Below are 22,596 nucleotides of genomic sequence, written 5' to 3'. Positions count from 1 at the left end.
ACACAGACTCATCCCCAACAGCCTGCACCTGTGTTCACAGATAAGCCCCCAGGTGGCCTCAATGACCCTCTCAAAGGATGCAAATGACCAGCTGTCTGCAAGGAGTATCAATCCTTCCCTTCCCCACTATTGAACTAGAGCTGAAGAAGCTTCTTGGATGAGAAGTGAAACATCTTCAAAGGAAAACAAAGAAGTTAAGCTGCCTCTTGAAAAAAAATAGCCAACCTGGATGTCTGAGAATCTCCAAATAAACTAAACTTTGGATCCTTGAAGAAATGTGGACTTCAGTGCCCAGAATTCCAGGCTGGGTGGGGAACTCTGGGAGTTGAAGTCCACAAGTCTTAAAGTCGGCAGGTTTGGAGAACCCCGATTTAATTTGGAGGTCTCTTTCTTGCTGGAATTCCAGACACTGTTTTATTAACCAAGGTAAGGATTCAACAGGCTGTGTAAATGCACCAAAACTTACAATTTTAAAATGTGACATATTAAAATCTGATTTTTGTAGCCTCGGTTAAGATCAGGCTTAGCATTTGCATTTAAGTAAAACCAACTTGGTTTAATTACCTGAAAATATTGCCCTACAAAACTCAGAAAATTTGCTTTCTCTGTTTTGCTTTTCCCACCAGGTGGCATCAGCCTCCATGCTTTGGGGCAGGGGTCTCCACCCTTGGCCACTTTAAGACTTGTGGACTTCGTTTTTTAAAAAAATGTGGAAAAGCACAATACAAATTATAAAATAAATTAATTAAAACTCAAAAATGTTGCTACTAGAAAATGTCAAGTTTTGGTTCTAATATCAGGGGGGGGAAAAGTGAATTTTTATCCTACTCAAAAATAAATGCTTGTAATATATGAGGTTTTTTTTTCCACAGCTTGACACATTCAAAGATGCCATAATATTTTTCATGCCACGAGAATCTATGAGAAATAAAGTATTATTATCATGAAAAAAAAAAAGACTTGTGGACTTCAACTCCCAGAATTCCTCAGCCAGCCAACTTTGCGAGTTGAAAGCCACAAATCTTAGGTTGGAGACTCCTGCTTTGGGAGGGCGATTCTGCTTTTTAATTCATAAATATTAAAGAGGAAATGTATTAAATAAATATGAGGAATTTCATGGCGGCCATATGTGTGACCTCATGCTCCTTATTTTTATTTATATCCCACTTTTATTATTTTTATAAATAATTCAAGGCAACGAATGTTTCCAATACACCTTCCTCCTATTTTCCCCACGCAAATCACCTGGCCCAGGTAGGTTGGGCTGAGAGAGAGAGAGAGAGAGAGAGAGTGTGTATGTCCCAAAATCAGCCAGTTGGCTTTTGTGCCCAAGGCAGGATTTGAACTCGGGATCTCCTGATTTCTAACATTGCTATCTTAGCCACGAGACCAAATTGTCTCTCCTGAAACATAGCATGTATTGCAACGAGCCTGCAGTGTAGACCACTGTGAGAGACACGTGGTCTTGCTGCTTAGTAGGGAGAAACTAGGAAACGCAAACTTGCCTCAGAAAGTTAGGATAAAATACATTTTTTGCTCTGGATGAGATCTAGTTTAACAAAGAGAGGGATCAGGATGAGGGCGGTGACACACAATAACAGGGTTCTAATACTTGGGGCACTGTCCCAGAGAAGATGGGGCCAATCTGTTCTGACCCAAACCTTGTTCCAAGTAAACAAACCCCAAACAGAGATAAAAGCAAAACCTTTTAATGATTCTTTACGAATTCCGTTCCTTCCCGGTTAAAAGGCTGCTTCAAACTAAGTGTCACTGATAAGAAAGAGCCTTGCCAAGGTTGTGCAAGGCTGCCAAGAACACTAGATAAAGTTGCCAAGAAATATTTCAAACCCAAAGAGTCTCCAAAAACCAACCAAGATATTCCGAACGTCCACAAGGCTCGAGTGCAAAAACTTCCTTGCTTCCTGCAAAGAATCCTGGTCTCTCAGGCTGGCTTTTATCCCTTAAGGGAGAGGCCATCACCTTGCAGCCTTACTCCCGAGTTGCCTGTGCTGCTGCAGCTGCTCTTTCCTTGGAGCAGCCCTGCGCGCACGCACCCTGGGCACAGGCTCCTCGGGGTGCTCTTCCTCACTGCTGCCAGCCTCCACAATCTCCGAAGGCCGCATTCCACTCCCTGATGGTCCTGGCCCCATCCCTGCACCACACGCAGGCCCCTCACCTGAGTCCTCGCTCTCCGAGACCTCAGCCCTCCACATCTGCTGCTGGCGGACCACAACAACAATCCCTTCTCCAAAACGCAGCTCCGGTGGCCTAGAGGTGGAGCTCTTGCCTCACAATCAGGGGACGGTGAGTTCGATGCTAGGTAGATAATATTGTGCTAGGTAATATTTGGAAGAGAGTCTCCTGCTGGACCAGGGGGGTTGGACTAGATGACCTTCAAAGTCCCTTCCAACTCTGTTGCTCTATGAGGTCCCAGAGCACCTGAGCACACAAATGGCGGGAAGCTCATCAAGCAACCTTTTGAACTAAGGAGACGTTTCTTGACACAACAATTAACCAGTGGAATGACTTAACTCCAGAAGTTGTGAGTGCCCCCAACACGGGAGGTTTTCAAGAAGTGACAGAATAACAGAGTTGGAAGGGACCTTAGAGGTCTTCTAGTCCAACCCCCTGCTTGAGCCGGAGAATCTATTCCAAATATCCTATACCAATTCAGACGAAGTGCTGTCTAATCTCTTCTTAAAAACGCATCTACAACTTCCAGGGGGAAGCAGTTCCGCTGGTTAATGGTCCTCCCTGTCAGGAAATTCCACCTTAGTTCTAATGTTGCTTCTCTCCTTGATGAGTTTCCATCCTTATTGCTTCTTGTCCTGCCTTCTGGTGCTTTGGAGAATAGCTTGACCCCCTCCTCTTCTTTGGGGCAGCCCCTCCTCAAATATTGGAACACTGCTATCGTGTCACCCCGGTCCTTCTTTTCAAAAGAGAGGAAGAGGGGATCAAGCCATTTTCCAAGGCACCTGAAGGCCAGACAAGGAATCATGGGTGGAAACTGATCAAGGAGAGATTCAACCTGGAAATAAGGAGGAATTTTCTGACAGGGAGAACAATCCACCCATGGAACAGAAGTTGCCTTTGGAAGTTGTGGGAGCTTCATCCCTGGAGGCCTTCAAGGAAGAGGCTGCCATTTGTCAGTAATGGTGGACAGTCTCCTGCTTGGGTGTGGGGTTGGACTAGATGACCTACAAGGTCCCTTCCAACTCTGTTATTCTGTTGTTATTTTGTTTTTCAGAATTTGTGGGAGCTTCATCCCTGGAGGCTTTCAAGGAAGAGGCTGGGCTGCCATTTGTCAGGAATGGTGGACGGTCTCCTGCTTGGGTGTGGGGTTGGACTAGATGACCTACCAGGTCCCTTCCAACTCGCTTAATCTGTAAAAAATCTATAAATCTTTACTACCACAGAACCAGTAGTAAAAACAAAATTGAATCCCACCACTGTAAGGAAGAGAGGAACATAGGAAAAGAAGTCGAGGCGGTTTTCAGCCAGTTCCGATCACTTCCGCAGAACCGGTAGCGGAAATTTGGAGGAGTTGGGAGAACCAGCATAAATCCCACCTCCGACTGGCCCCGCCAACCCCACCTCTTCTCTGCCTCCCATGGAGTCCCAGCCGATCGGCTGGGTCTCCTTTGGTTGCCCTGCGCAGGAAAACGGAGCTGGGAAGCAGGTTAGCGGGGTGGGGAGGGAAGGGGGAATTTGCAGTACATTCATCCCCTGCCACGCCCACCGAGCCACGCCCACAATAGTTTAAAAACAAAATGTTGAATCCCACCACGGGCTGAGACCCTCAGCGGGCCAGAGCAAGTGGGACAGGCCTTTGTGCTTGAGTTCCGCAGGGGTCTCCGTGGCAACGGAGCTGGAGGTCACAGAGGAGAGAGCGTGACATCCGCGGCCCCGGCCCCACAAGCACCATCAGCCATGGCCAAAGGGAGAGAGATGGCGCGGGTCAAGCAGGCAGGCCCACAAAAGACCCCAGGTCAGCCCTCAGCAGCATGGGGGGGGTGGGGCACCAGTTGTCCCAGTCCCAGGAGAGGGCAGACCAGCAACCCCGTACTGTGTGTGTGTGTGTGGTGGGGGTGCAAAGTCCCAGACAACTGGGAGGAGGCTGGGACACTCACAGCGATTCTGGCTTTGCAACGTCTCCCAAGGGGCCCATTTCTCAGAGCCCTTTGGGGTCCCCCGTTATTTCCAAACTTGCCCCTTCCAGAAAACCTGCCTTTGGGCAGCTGAAGACCCCTGGGGGGGGGGAACAGGGAGAGTGGGCAGGGCGCTTCTTGACAAGAGTTGCCAGCAAGATAGCCAGAGCCAGAGCACTTAAGACTTATATGCGGCTTCACTGCTTGACTTATACAGCCCTCTCTAAGTGGTTTACGGAGGGCGCCTCCTGCCCCCCAACAATCTGGCTCCTCGTTTTAACAACCTGGGAAGGATGGAAGGCTGAGTCAACCTTGAGCTCTGGTCAAGATCGAACTACTGGCAGTTGGCAGAGTTAGTCTGCAAAACTACATTCTGACAACTGGGAAGGGAAGGAAGGAAGGAAGAAAGGAAGGAAGGAAGGAAAGAAGGAAGGAAGGAAGGAAGGAAGGAAGGGCAATAGCACTTAGATTTATATTTATTTATTTATTATTTGTCAATTGCTTACAAGATAATAGGTATAAGTAAAAACATAGTTATGAATACATGGATACATATAAGAAAAATAAAAGAAACAATAGGACAGGGACGGTAGGCACGTTGGTGCGCTTATGCACACCCCCTACAGGCCTCTTAGGGAAGGGGTGAGGTCAATAGTAGACAGTCTGAGGTTAAAGTTTTGGGGGTTTGGGGAAGAAACCACAGAGTCAGGTAGCGTATTCCAGGCATTGACCCCTCTGTTGCTGAAGTCGTATTTCCTGCAATCAAGTTTGGTGCGGTTAACCTTGAGTTTATATCTATTGTTTGCTCTTGTGTTGTTATGGTTGAAGCTGAAGTATTCATTGACAGGTAGGACATTGCAATGTATGATTTTATATACTATACTTAGATCGGACCGAAGGTGGCATAGTTGTAGGTCTAGAATTTCGAGTCTGGTGGCATAAGGTATTCTGCAATGAATAGAGGAATGGAGAACTCTTCTAGGGAAATATTTCTGGACTTTCTCAACAGTGTTGATATCAGATACGTAATGCGGGTTCCAGACTGATGAGCTGTATTCGAGTATTGGTCTAGCAAATGTTTTGTATGCTGTAGTTAGTAGTGTGATATTACCAGAGAAAAAGCTACGCAAAATTAGGTTAACAACTCTTAATGCCTTTTTGGCTATGTAGTTACAGTGGGCTCTGGCACTTAGGTAATTTGAAATGAGTACTCCAAGGTCCTTGACAGAGTTTGGATCATCAACAAGGTCTTGACTATTCAGCCTGTATTTTATTTTCTGGTTTTTTTGCCAAAATGTAGGACAGAGCATTTATTTGTTGGGATTTGACGTTGCCATTTGATTGACCATTCTGATACATAGTCGAGGTCTTTTTGAAGGGTAGCAGTATTGTCTGTGGTGTTGAAAGCTTTACATCATCAGTGAAGAGAACGCAGTTGCTCTTGATACGATCACAGGGGTCATTTAGGTAGAGTATGAAGAGAGTTGGTATTAGAACACTGCCTTGGGGGACACCACTGTTGACAGGTACAGAATTTGATAGGACGCTCCCATATATGCTGCTTCAGAGTGTTCTACAGCCCTCTCGGAGCAGCTTGCAGAGTCAGCCTATTTGCCCCCAACAATCTGGGTCCTCATTTTACCCACCTCGGAAGGATGGAAGGCTGAGTCCACCTTGAGCCGGTCAGGTTCAAACTCCTGGCAGCTGGCAGAGTCAGCATGAAATACTGCATGTTCACACCACTGCGCCACCCTTGTTCAAGATGCCCTCATAGGGAAGCCATCCGTTTCCTGCTTCATCCATGCCCACATGCCTGGAAATCTGGCACACCCGAGCCACAGAAAGCACCCCAAGGAATCCAGGTTCCCCTGCCAAACAGCCGCCCAGCCAAGCAGAGAGAACTGAATGGGACCCTCTGGACGATGTTCAGTGGCTTTTATGCCCCTCTCAACCTTGCTCTGGTATAGGCAGGGTCTGCTTGGGCAGGAGGTGGACTAGATGACCTACAAGGTCCTTTCCAACTCTGTTCATCTGTATCTGCTAGCTCTGCCTTGCTCCCAACTTTCAGACGTGGGGATTTCGACTCCCAGAATTCCCCAGCCAGCATTCTTGGCCATATAATTCCCCACCCGAATTCTGGGAATTGAAGTCTCCACGTCTTAAAAGTTGCCACGCTTGAAGGTCCCTGCTTCAAACCATTACCTGCTGGGCAGTCCGGAGAAGAAGTGGCTTAGCAGAGCCACGCCCTAGAATCTCACAGAGTATATCTTAGAGCAAGGGTCCCCAAACTTGGCCACTTTAAGACTTGTGGACTTCAACTCCCAGAATTCTCCAGCCAGCTGGAGAATTCTGGGAGTTGAAGTCCACAAGTCTTAAAGTGGCCAAGTTTGGAGACCTCTGGCTTAGAGTAAAAAGTCTGTAGGGATTCTCCGTCATCCAGGGTTGTCCCAAAAGTGCTTTTTTTTTTCAGTTTTTTCTTTGAAAACTGTCAGAGCTGAAGAAGCTTCTTGGAGGAGAAGCGAAACATTTTCAAAAGAAGAAAACAAGAAAGCCCAGTGGCCTTCTGGGAAAAAGAAAAAAGGCCCTTTGGGACAACCAGGATCTAGATGATGACTGAGAATTTCTGCAGGCGTTTAGCTCTGCATTTTGGGATGAAAGGTGTGGGAATGGATTTCCAGAGGGAAAAATGGCAGATTACAAGAACCCTTTTGCACCACTCAGGTGACCCCGACGACACAGGTAAACCTCCAGGTGACCTTAACAGCCCTCTCAAAGGATGCAAATGACCAGCTGTCTGCCAGGAGTATCAATCCTTCCCTTCCCCACTATTGAACTAGACCTGAAGAAGCTTCTTGGATGAGAAGCAAAACGTCTTCAAAGAAAAACAAGGAAGTCCAATGGCCCCTTGGAAAAAGCACCTCTGGGACATCTTAGAATAGTAAAAGTTTCACAGTCAAAGATCCGAAGTGCCACAAGTGGTTAAAGTGGTTTGTGTGGCAGGCAAACTCTTCCCACAGTCTGGATCTTCGATCCTGACAGAGTTCAAAGGTTGCCTCGGCCTTCCGTCCTTCCGAGGTCAGTAAAATGGGGGCCCAGATTGTTGGGGCCAAGAGACAAATAAAGCTTTGACGTTGTAAACTGGCCAGAAAGTCTGTAAAGCACCGTTGGGGGTGGTGGTATAAATCTAAGCCTGCAATGCTATTGCTGTTTAGTCCAGAAAGAGTCTGTCGCTGGTGCGCACGCAAACGAAGCACCAGGCCCCAGGTGGACAGTCCTACGTCGTTCTTGGGCTCAGCCTGCCCCTTGCCCCCTTCCGATCGCTGCCCCTTCTTCCCAGGCAGGCCTGGAAGGAGCCATGGGGATGGAAGCCCCCAAGGCCCCCAAGAAACCCACCAGCAGCCGAGGCCTCTTCAACACCAACATGGGACCTCTGCAGCGCCAGCTCCGCCTGGGCGAGTACAACCTGCTCAAGTGTGCTGCCATGTTTGAGAGCGACTTCGTCCAGGTAAGAGGGCAGGAAGGAACCGGCCACCTGGCCGTAGCCCCATCCAGCCAGTGGTGGGATTCAACAAAAATTTTTATGACCGGTTCAGTGGGCGTGGCTTGGCGGGCGTGGCAGGGGAAGGATACTGCCAAATCCCCCTTCCCTCCCCACCCCACTAACCTGCTTTCCAGCTCCGTTCTCCTGTGCAGGGCAACCAAAGGAGACCCAGCCGATCAGCTGGGACTCAATGGGAGGGGGCGAATTGATGGGGCCGGGGCCAGTCAGAGGTGGGATTGGCTGGTTCTCTACTCAAAATATCCACTCTCAGTTCTCCAGAACTGATCAGAACCGGCTGAATCCCATCTCTGCGTCCAGCCCCCACCCCACACGCCAGGAAGCAGCCGTGCTTAGAAACACAGGTACCGTGTTCCCCCAACAATACGGCCTCCCCCAATAGGAAGTCCCAGCATGTTTTAGAGGCATGAAATGAAATTAAGCCCCTCCCCCCAAATTAAGGCCTATATTAAAACATGCAAAATGGGGGGGATCCTTTTTTGCCTCCTGGGCCTCAGGGAAGCCTCCTGAGCGAAGCAGTAAAGGTGGCGAGCGGGATCCCGGCACGGCTGATCGTTGGAATAGCTGATCGTCAGAACAGCTGATCATTGGGAGGGGGGAAAAAATATTGGTGTGGCTGAACTGGTAACTGTTTTTTTTTACTACCAGTTCAGCCAAACGGTAGCATTTTTTTTTACTACCGGTTCGCCTGAACTGGGCCAAACTGGTAGAACCCCACCACCGGTGATGACCTAAACTGGATGCAGGATTCCAAGCGCGGCCTTACTAAAGCTTTACGGCGTGGTATTTAGGAAGGCAGAAAAAAGGGCGGGATTCCAACCTAGGGTTTGCAAGTTAACAACAGGCCTTTCCTGGCCGCTCCCGTGTCTTCCAGGTCAGCAAACAAGGTGGCATTCTCGACGTGCACAATCAGGTGCAGCAGGTACGTGTCGCCATTGCCGCGACCAGCCCGGGACTCCCGGTGCCCGACGTGCTCCTACTGGCCCGGCCGGTCCTCCTCCCTCAACAGCTGCCACCCAACCCGCAGCACAGGTATCGTCCCCGTGCTCGGAATCGGAAGTTTGAGCTCACCAGGTAAGGCTCGTCAGCCGTCTCTTCTCCCCACCCACATCCCTCCAGGCCTGGACTGCATTTTCAGGGTCTCTCCCTTGGCCGTGCCTCAATTGTCTTCCGGAGCAAGGAGGACCAGCTGTGGGGAAGAGATGCTCGCCCCAATCTGGCAAGAAAATTCTTCGGCCAAACCTGGAACTCTTGGACCTTGTTAAGAGGGGCTCAAATGCTGGGGGACCCCTATTGTAGGGGCTACACGACAGCACAGTGTGGTGGTCATTTGGAGCGGTCACTCCCCAAAGGGTGGTAAGTTGGGGGATGCCAGTGAGGTCCCTGCGGCTCTCTGAGCTTGGTGGTTTTCTGCTGAAGATGTTTCATGACCAAAGTAAGTAACTTCATCAGTGCAAGAAGCAGGGGTGGGATTCAAATTTTGTAACAACCGGTTCTGTGGGCGTGGCTGGGTGGGTGTGGCCATGGGACTGGGTGGGTATCGCTGCTGTTTCTTCTTCTTCTTCTTCTTCTTCTTCTTCTTCTTCTTCTTCTTCTTCTTCTTCTTCTTCTTCTTCTTCTTCTTCTTCTTCTTCCTCTTCTTCTGCAGCAACCCCCCACACACACACAATTTTTTGGCCTCCTGGGCCTCAGGGGAGCCTCCTGGGGGGGGCATTTTTGCTCCCAGAGGCTTTCCTGGGGATCAGAAAGGCAAACAATGGGGCCTGGGGGGCGGGCGCACAGCCCCTCCCTATGCTCCGTTTTTGGGCCTCCTGGTGAAAGCAGTAAGACAGTGAGGGGGAATCCCAGAACAGCTGATCGTTGGGCAAAAAAGAAATACCTTAAGGAGTGACTGGGCGGGGAAGAAGGCGGTCAGCGATGTCACACATGCATGATAAGGACTGACTGGGTGGGGTGGGGAGGGGAAGGCAGAGGGGGGCGGAACCAGCCAGGGTCACCATTTGCCAGTTCTCTGAACGGAGCAAAATTGTAACAGCCGGTTCTATAAAACTGGTCTGAAACGATCGAATCCCATCCCTGGCAAGAAGAGAGGGAGGTTTGTGGAGAGGAGGAGGAGGAGGAGGAGGAGGAGGAGGAGGAGGCGGCGGCCAACTGTGGGATCCTTGGAATTCTTGGTTGTTTTCTTGCAAACATTTCATGACCCAACTAGTGAACAACATCAGTGCCAGAAGGGAGAGGGATTTGTTCTCTGTTTGTTGGGGGTGTTACTTTCTTCTTGGTGATTCCTTCACCTGTTGGTAGTTCCTAGATTGGAGTAAAAGAGAGTAAATAGCCCTCCCTTCCAGCACCACTAAGCTCAGAGAGCAACCAGGATCTCACACTTGCCGCCCTCCTCTTCCTCCTCTTCTTCTTCCTCCCCTTTCCTCCTCCCCTACCTCCCCTCCTCTTCCTCCTCCTCCCCCCTTCCTCCCCCACCACCTCCTCCTCCTCCTCTCTGCAAACTCCTTCCCTTGGAGCATTGATGATATTCCCTAGATAGGTCATGAAACATCTGCAGGAAAAGAGCCCAGCTCAGAGATCACCAAGGCCGCCAGAGTCCAATCCTGACCTGCCAAGATTCGCTCCCCTCTGGACAGCAGCCTCTAAACCCCAGGGTGAAGCCCCCTCCCCTCTGTTGAGTCAGCCCCTCCCCACAGTCTTCCCTCACCCCCTCAGGCTCCTTCCGCTGTGCTTCGTCAAGATCACCATCCATGACCAGGAGAAGAAGCAGCTGCGATTCAAGATGGTGACGGGCCGCACCTTCTACCTCCAACTTTGCCCCCCAGCAGACAACCAGAAGGACAACTTTGACTTGTGGGTCAAGGTCGTCCATCTCCTTCGGCCCCCCTCGGACATTCACCAGGATAAGTGGCGCCAAGACCCGTGGAAGTCTGAGGATTTAGCCCCCCAAGCAACCGCCGTAAGTTGGACTTTGGGGAGATCTGGAGGCAGGGGTGGGATTCTACCGGTTCAGGCCGGTTCTATAGAACCGGTTGTTATGATGCCATAACATGAATTGGCTGGCTTCACCCCTCTCCGCCCCTCTCCCCTCCCCGCCCAGTCAGTCCTTAGCACGCATGCGCGACATCGCTGACCAGCCCGGCCACCACTTAAGGTATTTCTTTCCTTTTTACCCCTCCCAACGATCAGTTGTTCGGATGATCAGCTGTGCCGGGATCACGGGTGGGATTCTACCTGGTCAGTCAGGTTCTATAGAACCTGTTGTTATGATTCTGCACAGTTCAGAGAACCGGCAAATCGCGCCAGTGGCTGGCCCCTCCCCTCCCCGCCCACTCACTCCTTACCTGGCATGCGAGCCATCCAACTTGCCTGCCTTTGGTAAGTTGCTATTTTTCCTTCCCCCGCCCCCAAAAAAACCCATCAGCTGCTCTGCTGTGCCAGGAGATTTAGATTAGCTAGAAAGCTGGAAATTATTGGATTTCTTGCTTTCTGGCTAATCTAAAAACAGAGCTGAACCTTCCTTAGGACTGAAGCTTCTATTTTTCAGTGCAGGCTCAGGCAACAGATGGCAGAAAGGTAAATCTCTGAGTGAACCTGTGATTCTGTGTGAGCAATTCAATCTGCCTGCCTGCTTGGCCTGATTTTGGGTTAAAGTTGCTCTTTTTTAATAAAAAAAATTCAACATTTACATAAATATTTACAATATTTACTTAGAAGCCACGCCCACCCAACAAGCCACACCCATCCAGTCATGTGACCACCAAGTCACATCCACAAATAAGGCCATGCCCACAGAACTGGATGTTAAGAAATTTGAACTCCACCCCTGCCTGGGATCCCCCTCGATGTCTTACTGCTTCACCCAGGAGGCCTTCCTGAGGCCCAGGAGGCAAAAAAGGGGTGCAGGGGGGAGTGCACCCCCACCCTTGCTCCATTTTTTCCCTCCTGGGCCCCAGTGAAGCTTCCTAGGAGCAAAAACGCCCCCCAGGGAGCTTCCCTGGGGCCCAGGAGGAACCAAAACAGGGAGGGTGCTCCAAAAAGAAGCCATGCCCACCCAGTCACCTGGCCGTGCCCACCTAGCCACACCCACAGAACTGGAAGGAAGGAGCAGCCCTCTTGGGGAGAGTGTTGAGGTAATTCCCCCTTAGGAGGATGAGCGCATACAGGGAGACGTATAGAGAGTAGTGTAGGAATAATACACACAGAGCACACAGATACACTGCACAGTAAACGTAGGTTTTTACTTCCAGAAACGTTAAGCAAAGTCCAAACAAGCAATCCAAAGTCATTCGCAAGTTAAATCAGTCAGTTTTCAATCCAGCGATAATCCAAATATCAAAGTCCAGTGTCAAAAAACAGTTCAGTATCAGACTTACATTAAATCCAGTAATATCAGTCAATTAGAAGAAATGGAGCAACGGTAATACTTTCCAACAGAAAGAAACAGAGATACACTTACACTCTTTTCTGAGACTCAGACTAAAACAATCCAAGTTTCTGGCTCCATCTTATGGCTGTTTGAGAAACCACACCTAATTCCAGTTTTGCATTTTCTTAAAGTTACAGTTTTAAAATGTTTATCCTGGTTTATATATTTCTAACCCAAATAGCTGTTAGGTGACTTATATTCCTAACAGAGAGGGTTCCCCTACCCCACATCACTTTCCTTCTGCCCCCACAGAGTTCTGCCACCCAGGCCTCAGAGGAGAGGGAGATCTCGATCGCAGAAGTGATGAGCACCCTTCAGGAGGAGATCCTGGAAAGTCCCACCAACACCCTGGACTTCATGGACACTCCCAGCGTCTCCACCAGCCCCGCCCCGACCTTGGTGGCCCTCCAAGAGAGGCTGGAGACCCCTTTCCCTCCACTGGAGGTCCACAGCTCCATGGAGGAGCCCTGGAGGGTTCCCCTGGAGAGGAAGGAGAGCCCCTTGGCCCTGTCGCCCGTCAGCAGATTCAAGACCGGAGATGCTCACAAGGAGACCAAGGAGGTGGTCCATGGGGCAGGAGGTCAAAGGTACTTCATGGGAACTGCCAGAGTAGGGTCATCTTGGGGGTGGGGGGTGGTTCCATGGGGCACTCTGAGCTTGGTGTCAGGATTCCAGCAATCGCCCTCATGAAATCATGATTCTCGAGCCAAACTTCAAAAAAATCCAAAGGATTCATTAGAGGCGACATACTGGCCCTGCCCTAGATGAAGCCAACTCTGGCCTACATGATTGACAGTCCCCTGTGACCCTGTTTCCCCCCTCTCTCCTCCCTGGGTGTGTCATAAATCACATTCTCCAATTGAACACGTTCACAGTCTGGGTGTTATCAATCACATTCTCCAGTTAAATATATTCGCCGGCAAAAGCTCTGGTAGTTTAGTTACAACCTTTTAAAGAGAAGAGTTGGAATGTACTTTTGCTTCCAAACGGCTGCACGGCTCCTCCAAACTTCCTTCCTTCCCCCCCACCCCTTTTTAATGGCAACTACTAAAACAGGCATAGGAACGTTTTATGAGGTGACATTTGGCTGTTTTTCTGCCGTTGTTTCATAACCCAGCTAGGTAACAGCATCCGACCAGAAAATATTGCCTTCAACGGGAATGCAGGGATTAACACGAGACAAACAATCTTGGGGGAAAACAATACTCCAATCAAGGAACCCCCAAGGAGAAAGACGACACACACACACACACAATACTGGGGCAGAGCAAGCTACTGTACATAAACAAGCAGCAAATTCCCACATGCAATCGCACGGATGATGTTCCCTAGTTGGGTCATGAAACGTCGGCGAGAAAAACAACCAGGTTCAGAGAGCATCTGGGACCCTACAGTCCTTCTCCTCTTCCTCCCTCACTCTTCTTCCTTCAACTCCGGATACCCCGCTCCCTTCTAGCACTGATGATGTCACTTAGCTGGGGAATTCTGGGAACTGAAGTCCACATCCCTTGTGGTTGAAGTTGAGCAACACCGCCTTACGTCAGGATGATGGCATGTAACCCCATTTAAATCATGAGTCTCGAGCCAAATTTCCAAAACTTCAAAAGGATTAATTGGGAGGTAACATGTCCGGCACTGAGAGATATAATTCATTGTCACCCTTGACCCTGGTTTTCCCTCCACCCCCTGGGTGTATCGTAATTCATATTCTCCAATGGGACACCTCCCTAGCCCAGAGTCATCCATCAGGCTCTCCAGCCAGCAGAAACTCCAGTCGCCTAGTTACCATCTTTGAAAACATTTATGGAATGCAGTTTCGGTTTGCGAGCTGCCCCACTGCTCCCCGCTCTCTTTCAGTTGGCAACTCTAAAAAGGGCATAGAAGTATTTTACAAAACCCGCTTTTCCCCCCCCGCCCGTGTGTGTCTCAAGGACACGATGGAGGGCAAACGGGCACGGTGGGCAAAGGGGCGGAGTGGGCCAGCCCGGGAGCGGTCCCACGAGACGGGGTGGCCGTTCCGATCGAAACCATTCCTTCTCTTGCAGAAAAAGCAAAAGCCGCAGCAAGTCGAGTCGATCTCGCCGAAGCCATTCGTCCAAGCAAGGTAAGCGAGGCTCCCGAACTCAGGATCGTAGAACGACCACGTTGGAAAAGGGCCTTGGAGGTCTTCTAGTCCAGCCCTCGGCTCAAAGAGGAGAGTCCGCTACCCCAAATCAAGGAACCACACCCCCCACACTAAGACTGGCAGGGCCAAGCGGCTGGATATAAACAGGGAGCAAACTCCACTCCCTTTGAACACTGAAGGGGTTCCCTAGTTGGGTCACAAAATGTCTGCAAGAAAATCACCGAGCTCAGAGAGCCCCAAGGACCCCATAGTGCTTTTCTCCTCCTCCTCCTTCACTCCATTCCACTTTGCCCCAAGGATAGCACAGTCGCCCTCTTCCTCTTCCTCTCTTCAAACCCCACTCCTTTCTAGCACTGAAGGTGTTCCCTAGCTTGGCAATGAAACGGAATACCAAGGAGCCCACAATCCTCCTCCTCCTCCTCCTCCTCCTCCTCCTCCTCCCCACGAACCTCACTCCCTTCTAGCACTGATGATGTTCCCTAGTTGGGTCATGAAACATCTGCAAGAAAACAGCCAAACTCAAAGAGTACCAAGGAGTCCACAATCTTCTTCTTCCTCCTCCTCCTCCTCCTCCTCCTCCTCCTCCTCCTCCTCCTCCTCCTCCTCCTCCTCCTCCATCCCACAAACCTCCCTCCCTTCTAGCACTGATGATGTTCCCTAGTTGGGTCATGAAACGTCGGCAAGAAAACAGCCAAACCCAGAGAGCTCAAAGGTGCCTTCAATCTTCTTCCTCCTCCTCCTCCTCCTCCCCCATGACCCCCCGAGGTTCCCTAGTTGGGCCGTGAACGGCCCGCAAGCCCCACCGGAGCCCCCCGTTGGCCACCCGGAGCTACCAACCTCCCCTTGTGTCTCTCCTCTTGCCTTCCCCGCCAGTGGTGCGCCAGGCTTCCCGAAAGATCTCCTCCTTCATGGGCTCCTTGTCGGGGAGCGGCCAGAAAGCGCCCAAGAGTTCTCGCAGCAGCCGGAAGCCCTCGACAAGCAAAGAAAGGAAGCGCTGAACAGCCCCCTCCCCACAACACCCCCACCTGAGAAAAAAAACAAAAAGAAAAACCAGAGGCCTGAACCAGGCGTCTTTCTTTTCCTGAATCGCTTTCGTTAGTAAAGATGATGGCTAGAAACACATCGGGGAAACTTGGTCGTCTTTGGTTCCTGGTCTTGTAAGAAGAGCGTTTTCCAGCCTCCCACAATTTTTTTTTTTTTAAGGCAGATGGACTTCAACTCCCAGAATTCCCCAGCCAGCCAAGCTGCCAGCCAAAGGAATGCTGGGGGTTGAAGTCCACCTGTTTGAAATTTTTACCCATGATGCCTGGTCTCGGAGTGTGACATCACTTCATGTCATGGCTTCTTAGCAAGTGGGGGGGGGGGCTGTCCCCCAAACTTTGAGGGCTTTGCTTGCACTCCACCAGTGATGGGATTCGATTTTTTTTTACTACTGGTTCTTGTTGGGCGTGGCAGGGGAAGGTTCCTGCAAAAAAAAACCACCCTTCCCTCCCCATCCCACTGACCTGCTTTCCAGCTCCGTTCTCCCGTGCAGGGCAACCCAAGGAGACCCAGCCGATCAGCTGGGACTCAATGGGAAGCAGAGAAGAGATGGGGTTGGCGGGGCCAGTCAGAGGCGGGTTCTCCAAACGACTCCAAATTTCCGCTACCGGTTCCCCAGAACCGGTCGGAACCAGCTCTGCATCCCACCCCTCAAGATGGGGGCGAGTGGACGATCACTTTATTCCCAGCAACCCTTTCTCTGTGCTTTGCCCCGGTTCTCATGAGGGTCGACGTAACACCTGTTGTTAGTACAATAGGTCAGCTCAACCAGAGCACCCTCCAACTTGACTGACCCTGAGCCCAGAAATCTGGCAATCTGGCATCTGCCCCGGCCTGTTTCCCTGACTTTTGACCCCACCGACCTCTCGCTACTCTCTCCCGTGGCCAGGTTGAGGCAGCTGCCCTGTTAGAGGAACAAAACAAGGAGCGCACATTTTATTCCCCCTCCCACACACACACACATACAACAGAGATCCTGGGATTTTCCGCTGGCCGAGAGAGAGAGAGAGAGAGAGAGAGAGAGAGAGAGAGCTGCCTTTCGAAAGCGGCTTGTTCGGTGTCCGTCTGCAAAGGCCACTTAAAGCACAAAAGGAGCCAGGTTGGATGGGGATGGAGGCGCCCAAGCTGTCGCCTCCCAGGAAGTGGGTTGCCACCGGGCAGGATCACAATGTCCTCCATATGTCGTGGGACGATGGACGGCCCTGCCACAATGGGCACCACAGACGAGCTGGGGAAAGCGACAGCATGTTCACACTTTCCAACCCCACCCCCCCCCACCCCCTGATTAATCGGTCTGCTCCCTCCTTGCAACCACACGCAGACGCAGACGGCCTGAGGGGGGCGGTGGGAGACAGCGAGGGGCGCCAAGCAGCAGAAGGAGAGGCCGCCGCACCCTGGAATTGGCCTTCTGGCTGGTCCCCGGAGCCCTTTCCGTGGAGGAGGAGGAGGAGGAGGAGGAGGAGGAACGGGGATCGATCCGCTGCGTCCCCAGGAGGTCGTCCAAATGGAGAGCTTGGATTTTCCAGCAGTAGCAGGGCATTTGAGGGAGGGGCCAGGCTGCCTTTCTGGGAAAGGGCAGGGTGCTTTTAGAGGGTGCAGATACAGAATAGAATAGAACAGAACAGAACGGAACGGAATGGAACGGAACGGAATAGAATAGAAGTAGAATAGAATATAGAATAGGGTAGAATAGAATGGAATGGAATAGAATAGATATTGGAAGGAATAGAATAGAATAGAATAGAATAGAATAGAATAGAATAGAATAGAATAGAATAGAATAGAATAGAATATAGAATGGAATGTAGAACAGGGTAGAGTAGAGTAGAGTAGAGTAGAATAGAATAGAATAGGCTATTGGAATGAAGGAATAGGATAGGATAGGATAGGATAGGATAGGATAGGATAGGATAGGATAGGATAGGACAGGACAGAACACAACAGAACACAACAGAACAGAACAGAACAGAATAGAACAAATATAGAATAGAATAGCAAATAGAATAGAATAAAAAAGAAAATAATAGAATAGAATTAGAATAGAACAGAACAGCATAGAATCTCTTTATTGGCCAAGTGTGATTGGACACACAAGGAATTTGCCTCTGGTGCAAATGCTCTCAGTGTACCTAAAAGAAAAGATACTTCCATCAAGAATCATCAGGTACGACGCTTAATGATAGTCATAGGGCACAATAAGCAATCAAATCATACTGGGAAACAGTCAACATAAATAATAAGGATACAAGCGACAAAGTTACAGTCATCCAGTCACAGGTGGGAGGAGATGGGTGATAAGGAGTGATGAGAAGATTAATAGTAATAGTAGTGCAGACTTAGTAAATAGCTGGACAGTGTGGAGGGAATTATTCGTTTAGCAGAGTGATGGCATTCAGGAAAAAAACTCCCCTTGTGTCTAGTTGTTCTGGAGTGCAGGGCTCTGTAGCGTCGTTTTGAGGGAAGGAGTTGAAACAGTTTATGTCCAGGATGTGAGGGGTCTGTAGACTAGCACGTCCCCTCCCGCTTCTTGAAAACCTCTTTTGCCCATCAAGCAGCTTCTGAGATGTTCTTACAGGGAATAATGGAAGAGAAATTTAGCAAAGCTAAATTAATATAATTTAATATAATACATGTAATCACGGCAGCAAGAATGATATTCGCCCAAAACTGGAAAGCAAGAAAAATCCCTAGGAGGAAGTTGCGATTGATAAGATATTACAATGCGCAGAAATGGATAGGTTGACTTTGGAATTGAAGGAGCAAGATGAGTCAGAATACCATAAAATATGGAATACGTTTTATTATTGGAAGGACGTGAAAGGGAGTTCATAAAATTGAAATAAGAATGAAAGGTGAAATAGGGAAGATGTGGGGACCTCCTATTTGAGGAATAACGAGAAGGAACTAAAAAATCACAGTTTAAATCTGTGTGTGTGTGTGTGTGTACATAACTTTTTTATTTTTCTAAATGCAATATGTATTGACAGAAATGTACATTCAACGTTTTTAATGCGTATACTCAATTAAAAATAATGTTTTTAAAAAGCGATGGCTGGTTCTTCAGAACAGCCAGGCGGATCGATTGGGCAGCCCGGCTTCACATCGTCCCTGGCAAAAAAATGTGTATGAAAGTGGATAAACCCCCCCAAATGGGATCCCTGGCGCATTGGATTAAATTGGGGTGGAGTAATCCCCACTTTCGAGGTTTTTTAAATCCCACTGACCTGGAGAAAGGCAGACTGACCTCATTGGCTACTCGGCCCCCATTGATACCGCCAGAGATGGTGGTACATTATTATCCTAGCATATGAAATGAATCGTAAGTACAAAGACTTCCAAACAGGAATGGAATGACTGTGGCAAAAGAAAGCAAAGGTAAGTACAGCGTTCATAGGCGCCTTGCGTGCAATCTCACCACATCTGGAGCACCACTGGAACACTGTCATCATTGACAAATTCATGTATCAGTCAATTGCGAAAAGGCAGTTTTATTTAGGACAGTTGACATCCTGCAACAATACTTGTAAACACCATCAAAGATCCCCATCTGCCTATCCCAACTCCTTGGGAAGGATTTGATGGGTGAACAAAAACACCTTTTTGGCACTTCGAATCTCACCAGGCTTAAGGTTGACTCAGCCTTCCATCCTTCAAGGGGGGGTAAAATGAGGACCCAGATTGTTGGGGGCAATATGCTGACTCTGTAAACCGCTTAGAGAGGGCTGGAAAGCACAGTGAAGTGGTATATAGGTCTATTGCTATCTTTTCCTTCCTTCCTTCCTTCCTTCCTTCCTTCCTTCCTTCCTTCCTTCCTTCCTTCCTTCCTTCCTTCCTTCATCCTTCCTTCCTTCCCTCCTTTCCTTCCCAGTTGTCAGAATGTAGTTTTGCAGACTAAGTCTGCCAACTGCCAGTAGTTCGATCCTGACTGGCTCAAGGTTGACTCAGCCTTCCGTCCTTCCGAGGTGGGTAAAATGAGGACCCAGATTGTTGGGGGCAAGAGGCTGATTCTGTAAACCGCTTAGAGAGGGCTGGAAAGCTCTGTGAAGTGGTATATAGGTCTATTGCTATCTTTTCCTTCCTTCCTTCCTTCCTTCCTTCCTTCCTTCCTTCCTTCCTTCCTTCCTTCCTTCCTTCCTTCCTTCCTTCCTTTCCTTCCTTTCCTTCCTTCCTTCCCTCTCTTCCTTCCCAGTTGTCAGAATGTAGTTTTGCAGGCTAACTCTGCCAACTGCCCACAGTTCGATCCTAACCAGCTCAAGGTGGACTCAGCCTTCCATCCTTCCAAGGCGGGTAAAATGAGGACCCAGATTGTTGGGGGCAACAGGCTGACTCTGTAAACCGCTCAGAGAGGGGCTGTCAAGCACCGTGAAGCGATATATAAGTCTACGTTCTCTTGCTATGACTCCCTCAGCCACCCTGGGCCCACCGTTTTGGCCAGATCCACCAGCAGACTGGATGGGCAGCCTCGGTCGGATTCGTGCGCCTTCAGCTCAGGAGCAGCCAGGAGGAAGGAAGGCCGGGCCTCCTCCCTTTCATTAAAGTGTGTCCAGGCATGTCCCCTGGGGCCCACCCTACCCCCCCCAGAACTACCATCCCCATCCGTCATAAACAAGGACGCAGCTGTTGCGGTGGCCGAGAATCAAAAGCATTGCAGCCTTTGGCCCTTTGAGATGGTTGGGGCTGCCAAGGGGGGGGAGAGGGCTGTGGAAGAGGGTGGGGGCTCCTCCTGGGGGCAGAGGGGATGGAGGGGGGAACAGAACTCGTGCAAAATGCACAGCCTTCAAGGGGGTCTTTTAATCGGGGCTCCGTCCTTGGCACCACCGAACGTCTCTGGCGAGGAAGCTGAGTACAGCGGAGACAGCATCCTATGCCGCTCGTGGTGAAGGCTCCTCTGCCAAGGGGCTGCCGCCGCCCTTTCTGGCACATTCCTGGGCGATGCCTCTGCTTTGGTCTTCTTTTCTGCTGGGCCCAATAGAATTGACACCATCGTTTTTCCAACGTGAAGACTTCAAGCTCCCAGAATGCCCCAGTCAGCGTGGAGTTGAAGTGCCGTCCATCTTAAATCATGCTGGCCGTAGAATTCTGGGAGTTGAAGTCCACTTGTAGGAGATGGCCGGACAGAGGCAGAGGGGGCGGTCAAACACACCACCAGCCTTGAGTCTCTTTGCACCCACAAGAGATCACCTTGAGTTCCATTGACTCATTTGAACTGCCCGGATTTCCTGATTTAACAGATTAACCGAGTTGGAAGGGACCTTGCAGGTCATCTAGTCCAACCTCGCCTGGCCACTGGGCTGCTTCTCTCTGCTTCTTTCTTCTTCTGCCTTTGGCTGCAGGAAAGGAAAGCAGCCAAAGTCTTTCTTTCTCTCCCCCAAACTCCGCCAGAAATGAGTCTTTGGGACCCTGCAAGGCCTCTCCTGCTCCAAGAAGCTACGGCAGCAAAGACTCATTTCTGGCAGAGTTTGGGGGGAGAGAAAGAAAGACTTCAGCTGCTTCTGCTGCTTTCCTTGCATGAAGCCAAAAGTCTCTCTCCCCCCGCCCCAGAACAGAGCTGGAGACGATATCCTGCACTCCCAAATAAAGAATGATGGATCTGTAGGAATATGGGGTGGGGAATTTTCCTGCAGACTTTTTTTGGGATTTTCCGAGGGTCTCTGGTCCGCAGGATTTAAAATTATGAGTTTGGTGGTCCTTGAGGTCCAAAAGGTTGGTGACCCCTGCTTTGAAGAATAGCTTGACCCCCTTCCTCCTCCTCTCTGGGGCAGCTCCTCCAATACTGGAAGGCTGCTCTCCTGTCTCCCCTGGTCCTTCTCTTCCCTAGACTATCTAAGCCCAGTTCCTGCAAACGTTCATCGTATGTTTGAGCCTCCATTCCCCTCATCATCCTGGTTGCTCTTCTCTGCACTCTTTCCCGAGTCTCGACGTCTTTTTTTACACCATCTCAGACAAGTGACCGTCTCTAGTCTGTTCTTAAAAACCTCCAGTGACGGAGCACCCACAATTTCAGATGGCGAGATGTCCCACAACAGGCTTAGCAACAGAAGCACAAGATGACAAGAGGGCCGTTCTTCACAAGGGTTTCCCAGCGGTGCCAAGGAATGGTAGCAGATCCCCAACCCGGCCAGCGGTGCGGTTTGTGGCAGGAAAAAGAAAGCCACTCCCTTGGGTTTATCTCTGGGGCTGAACTGCACTTCTTATGGCCCTTTGCTGGAACCAAACTGTGAAAGATAGCACCCATGGAGGTGTGAGTGTGTGTGTGTGCGTGTGTGAGAGAGATGAACTATAGTGAAAGGGTAGCTTCCCCGGAAGTAGGGAGTACATTTGAAAAGAGGGGGAACAGAAACCAAGACTCAACCTAGTCCAGAGCTGAATCAAAGACAGAAGAGGAAAGTTGGGATTAGAACTATGATGGCGAACCTGTGGCACACCTGCCACAGGTGGCACGCAAAGCTATTTGTGCCGGCCTGCGAGCCGCAGGCAAAGTTACCTCACTGCGCATGCGTGGCCCTCACAGCTGATTTTCAGCCTGTTTGAGGCCTTTTTGGGCCCCCGCCAGAGGCTTCTGCAGCCTTTGAAGGCCCCAAAAATAGGCCCATCTCATCACTTCTTGTCATACCGGAAGTGACGAAAGGAGCCTATTTTTCAGCCTGCAGAAGCCTTCCTCAAGCCTCTGGGGGCTGAAAATCAGCGGGGAGGTACGGTGCAGGTAAGAGGGCGGCAGGGGGGATTGTTTGCGCATGCACGGGGGCATGGAGGGGCACATACATTGCCTTCCGGTTGCTGGCATGTGAGTGCACGCGCAGCACAATTTTTAGCACAGGAGCCCCAAAAGGTCAGCCACCATTAACTTAGCATATCCAAGGGTACATCTGTTTAGGGTAAGAAAAATAAAGGTTTAGTCTGGCAAGATTCTGTCTGTAGGGTCCTTGGAGCTCTCGAAGCTTGATGGTTTTCTTGCAGACGTTGCATTACCCAACTGTGTAACATCATCAGTGTTGGAAGAGAGTGGGGAGAAGAGGAGGAGGAGGAGGACTGTGGGGTTTGATTTCTTGCAGATGTTTCCTTACTGAAGTAGGTAACATCATCAGTCGCACAGATGATGTTACCTAGTTTGGTAATGAAACGTCTACAAGACACATATATAAATGCGTCCAATGACCTGGAAAGAGGAATTGTGTGTGTGTGAATGGCAACAGCAAATGGAAGAAAATTCTCGCTGGGCACTCAGGAACCTGTGAGGAAAAAAGAGTTAAGTTTTCCTGGAAAGGTTCTTGCGATCCAAATTCGGATTTATTCT

At 49.9% G+C, this 22,596-nt stretch overlaps 1 protein-coding gene across 1 annotated transcript; it reads left to right on the top strand.

Annotated features, from left to right (window-relative positions):
• Positions 1-7,503: 7,503 nt before the first annotated feature.
• Positions 7,504-15,259, top strand: LOC113447471 (uncharacterized). The gene is made up of 6 exons (XM_026717692.2): positions 7,504-7,653; positions 8,582-8,781; positions 10,423-10,666; positions 12,389-12,723; positions 14,182-14,240; positions 15,135-15,259. The coding sequence occupies exons 1-6, from the start codon at positions 7,504-7,506 to the stop codon at positions 15,257-15,259; spliced, it is 1,113 nt and encodes a 370-aa protein (XP_026573477.2).
• The last annotated feature ends 7,337 nt before the right edge of the window (positions 15,260-22,596 follow it).

This window comes from Pseudonaja textilis, chromosome 16 (assembly GCF_049901715.1).
Source record: "Pseudonaja textilis isolate UNSWEBS1 chromosome 16, rPseTex1.2, whole genome shotgun sequence".
Classification (NCBI taxonomy): Eukaryota; Metazoa; Chordata; class Lepidosauria; order Squamata; family Elapidae; genus Pseudonaja; species Pseudonaja textilis.
This window is presented reverse-complemented; position numbering and strand designations above follow the sequence as displayed.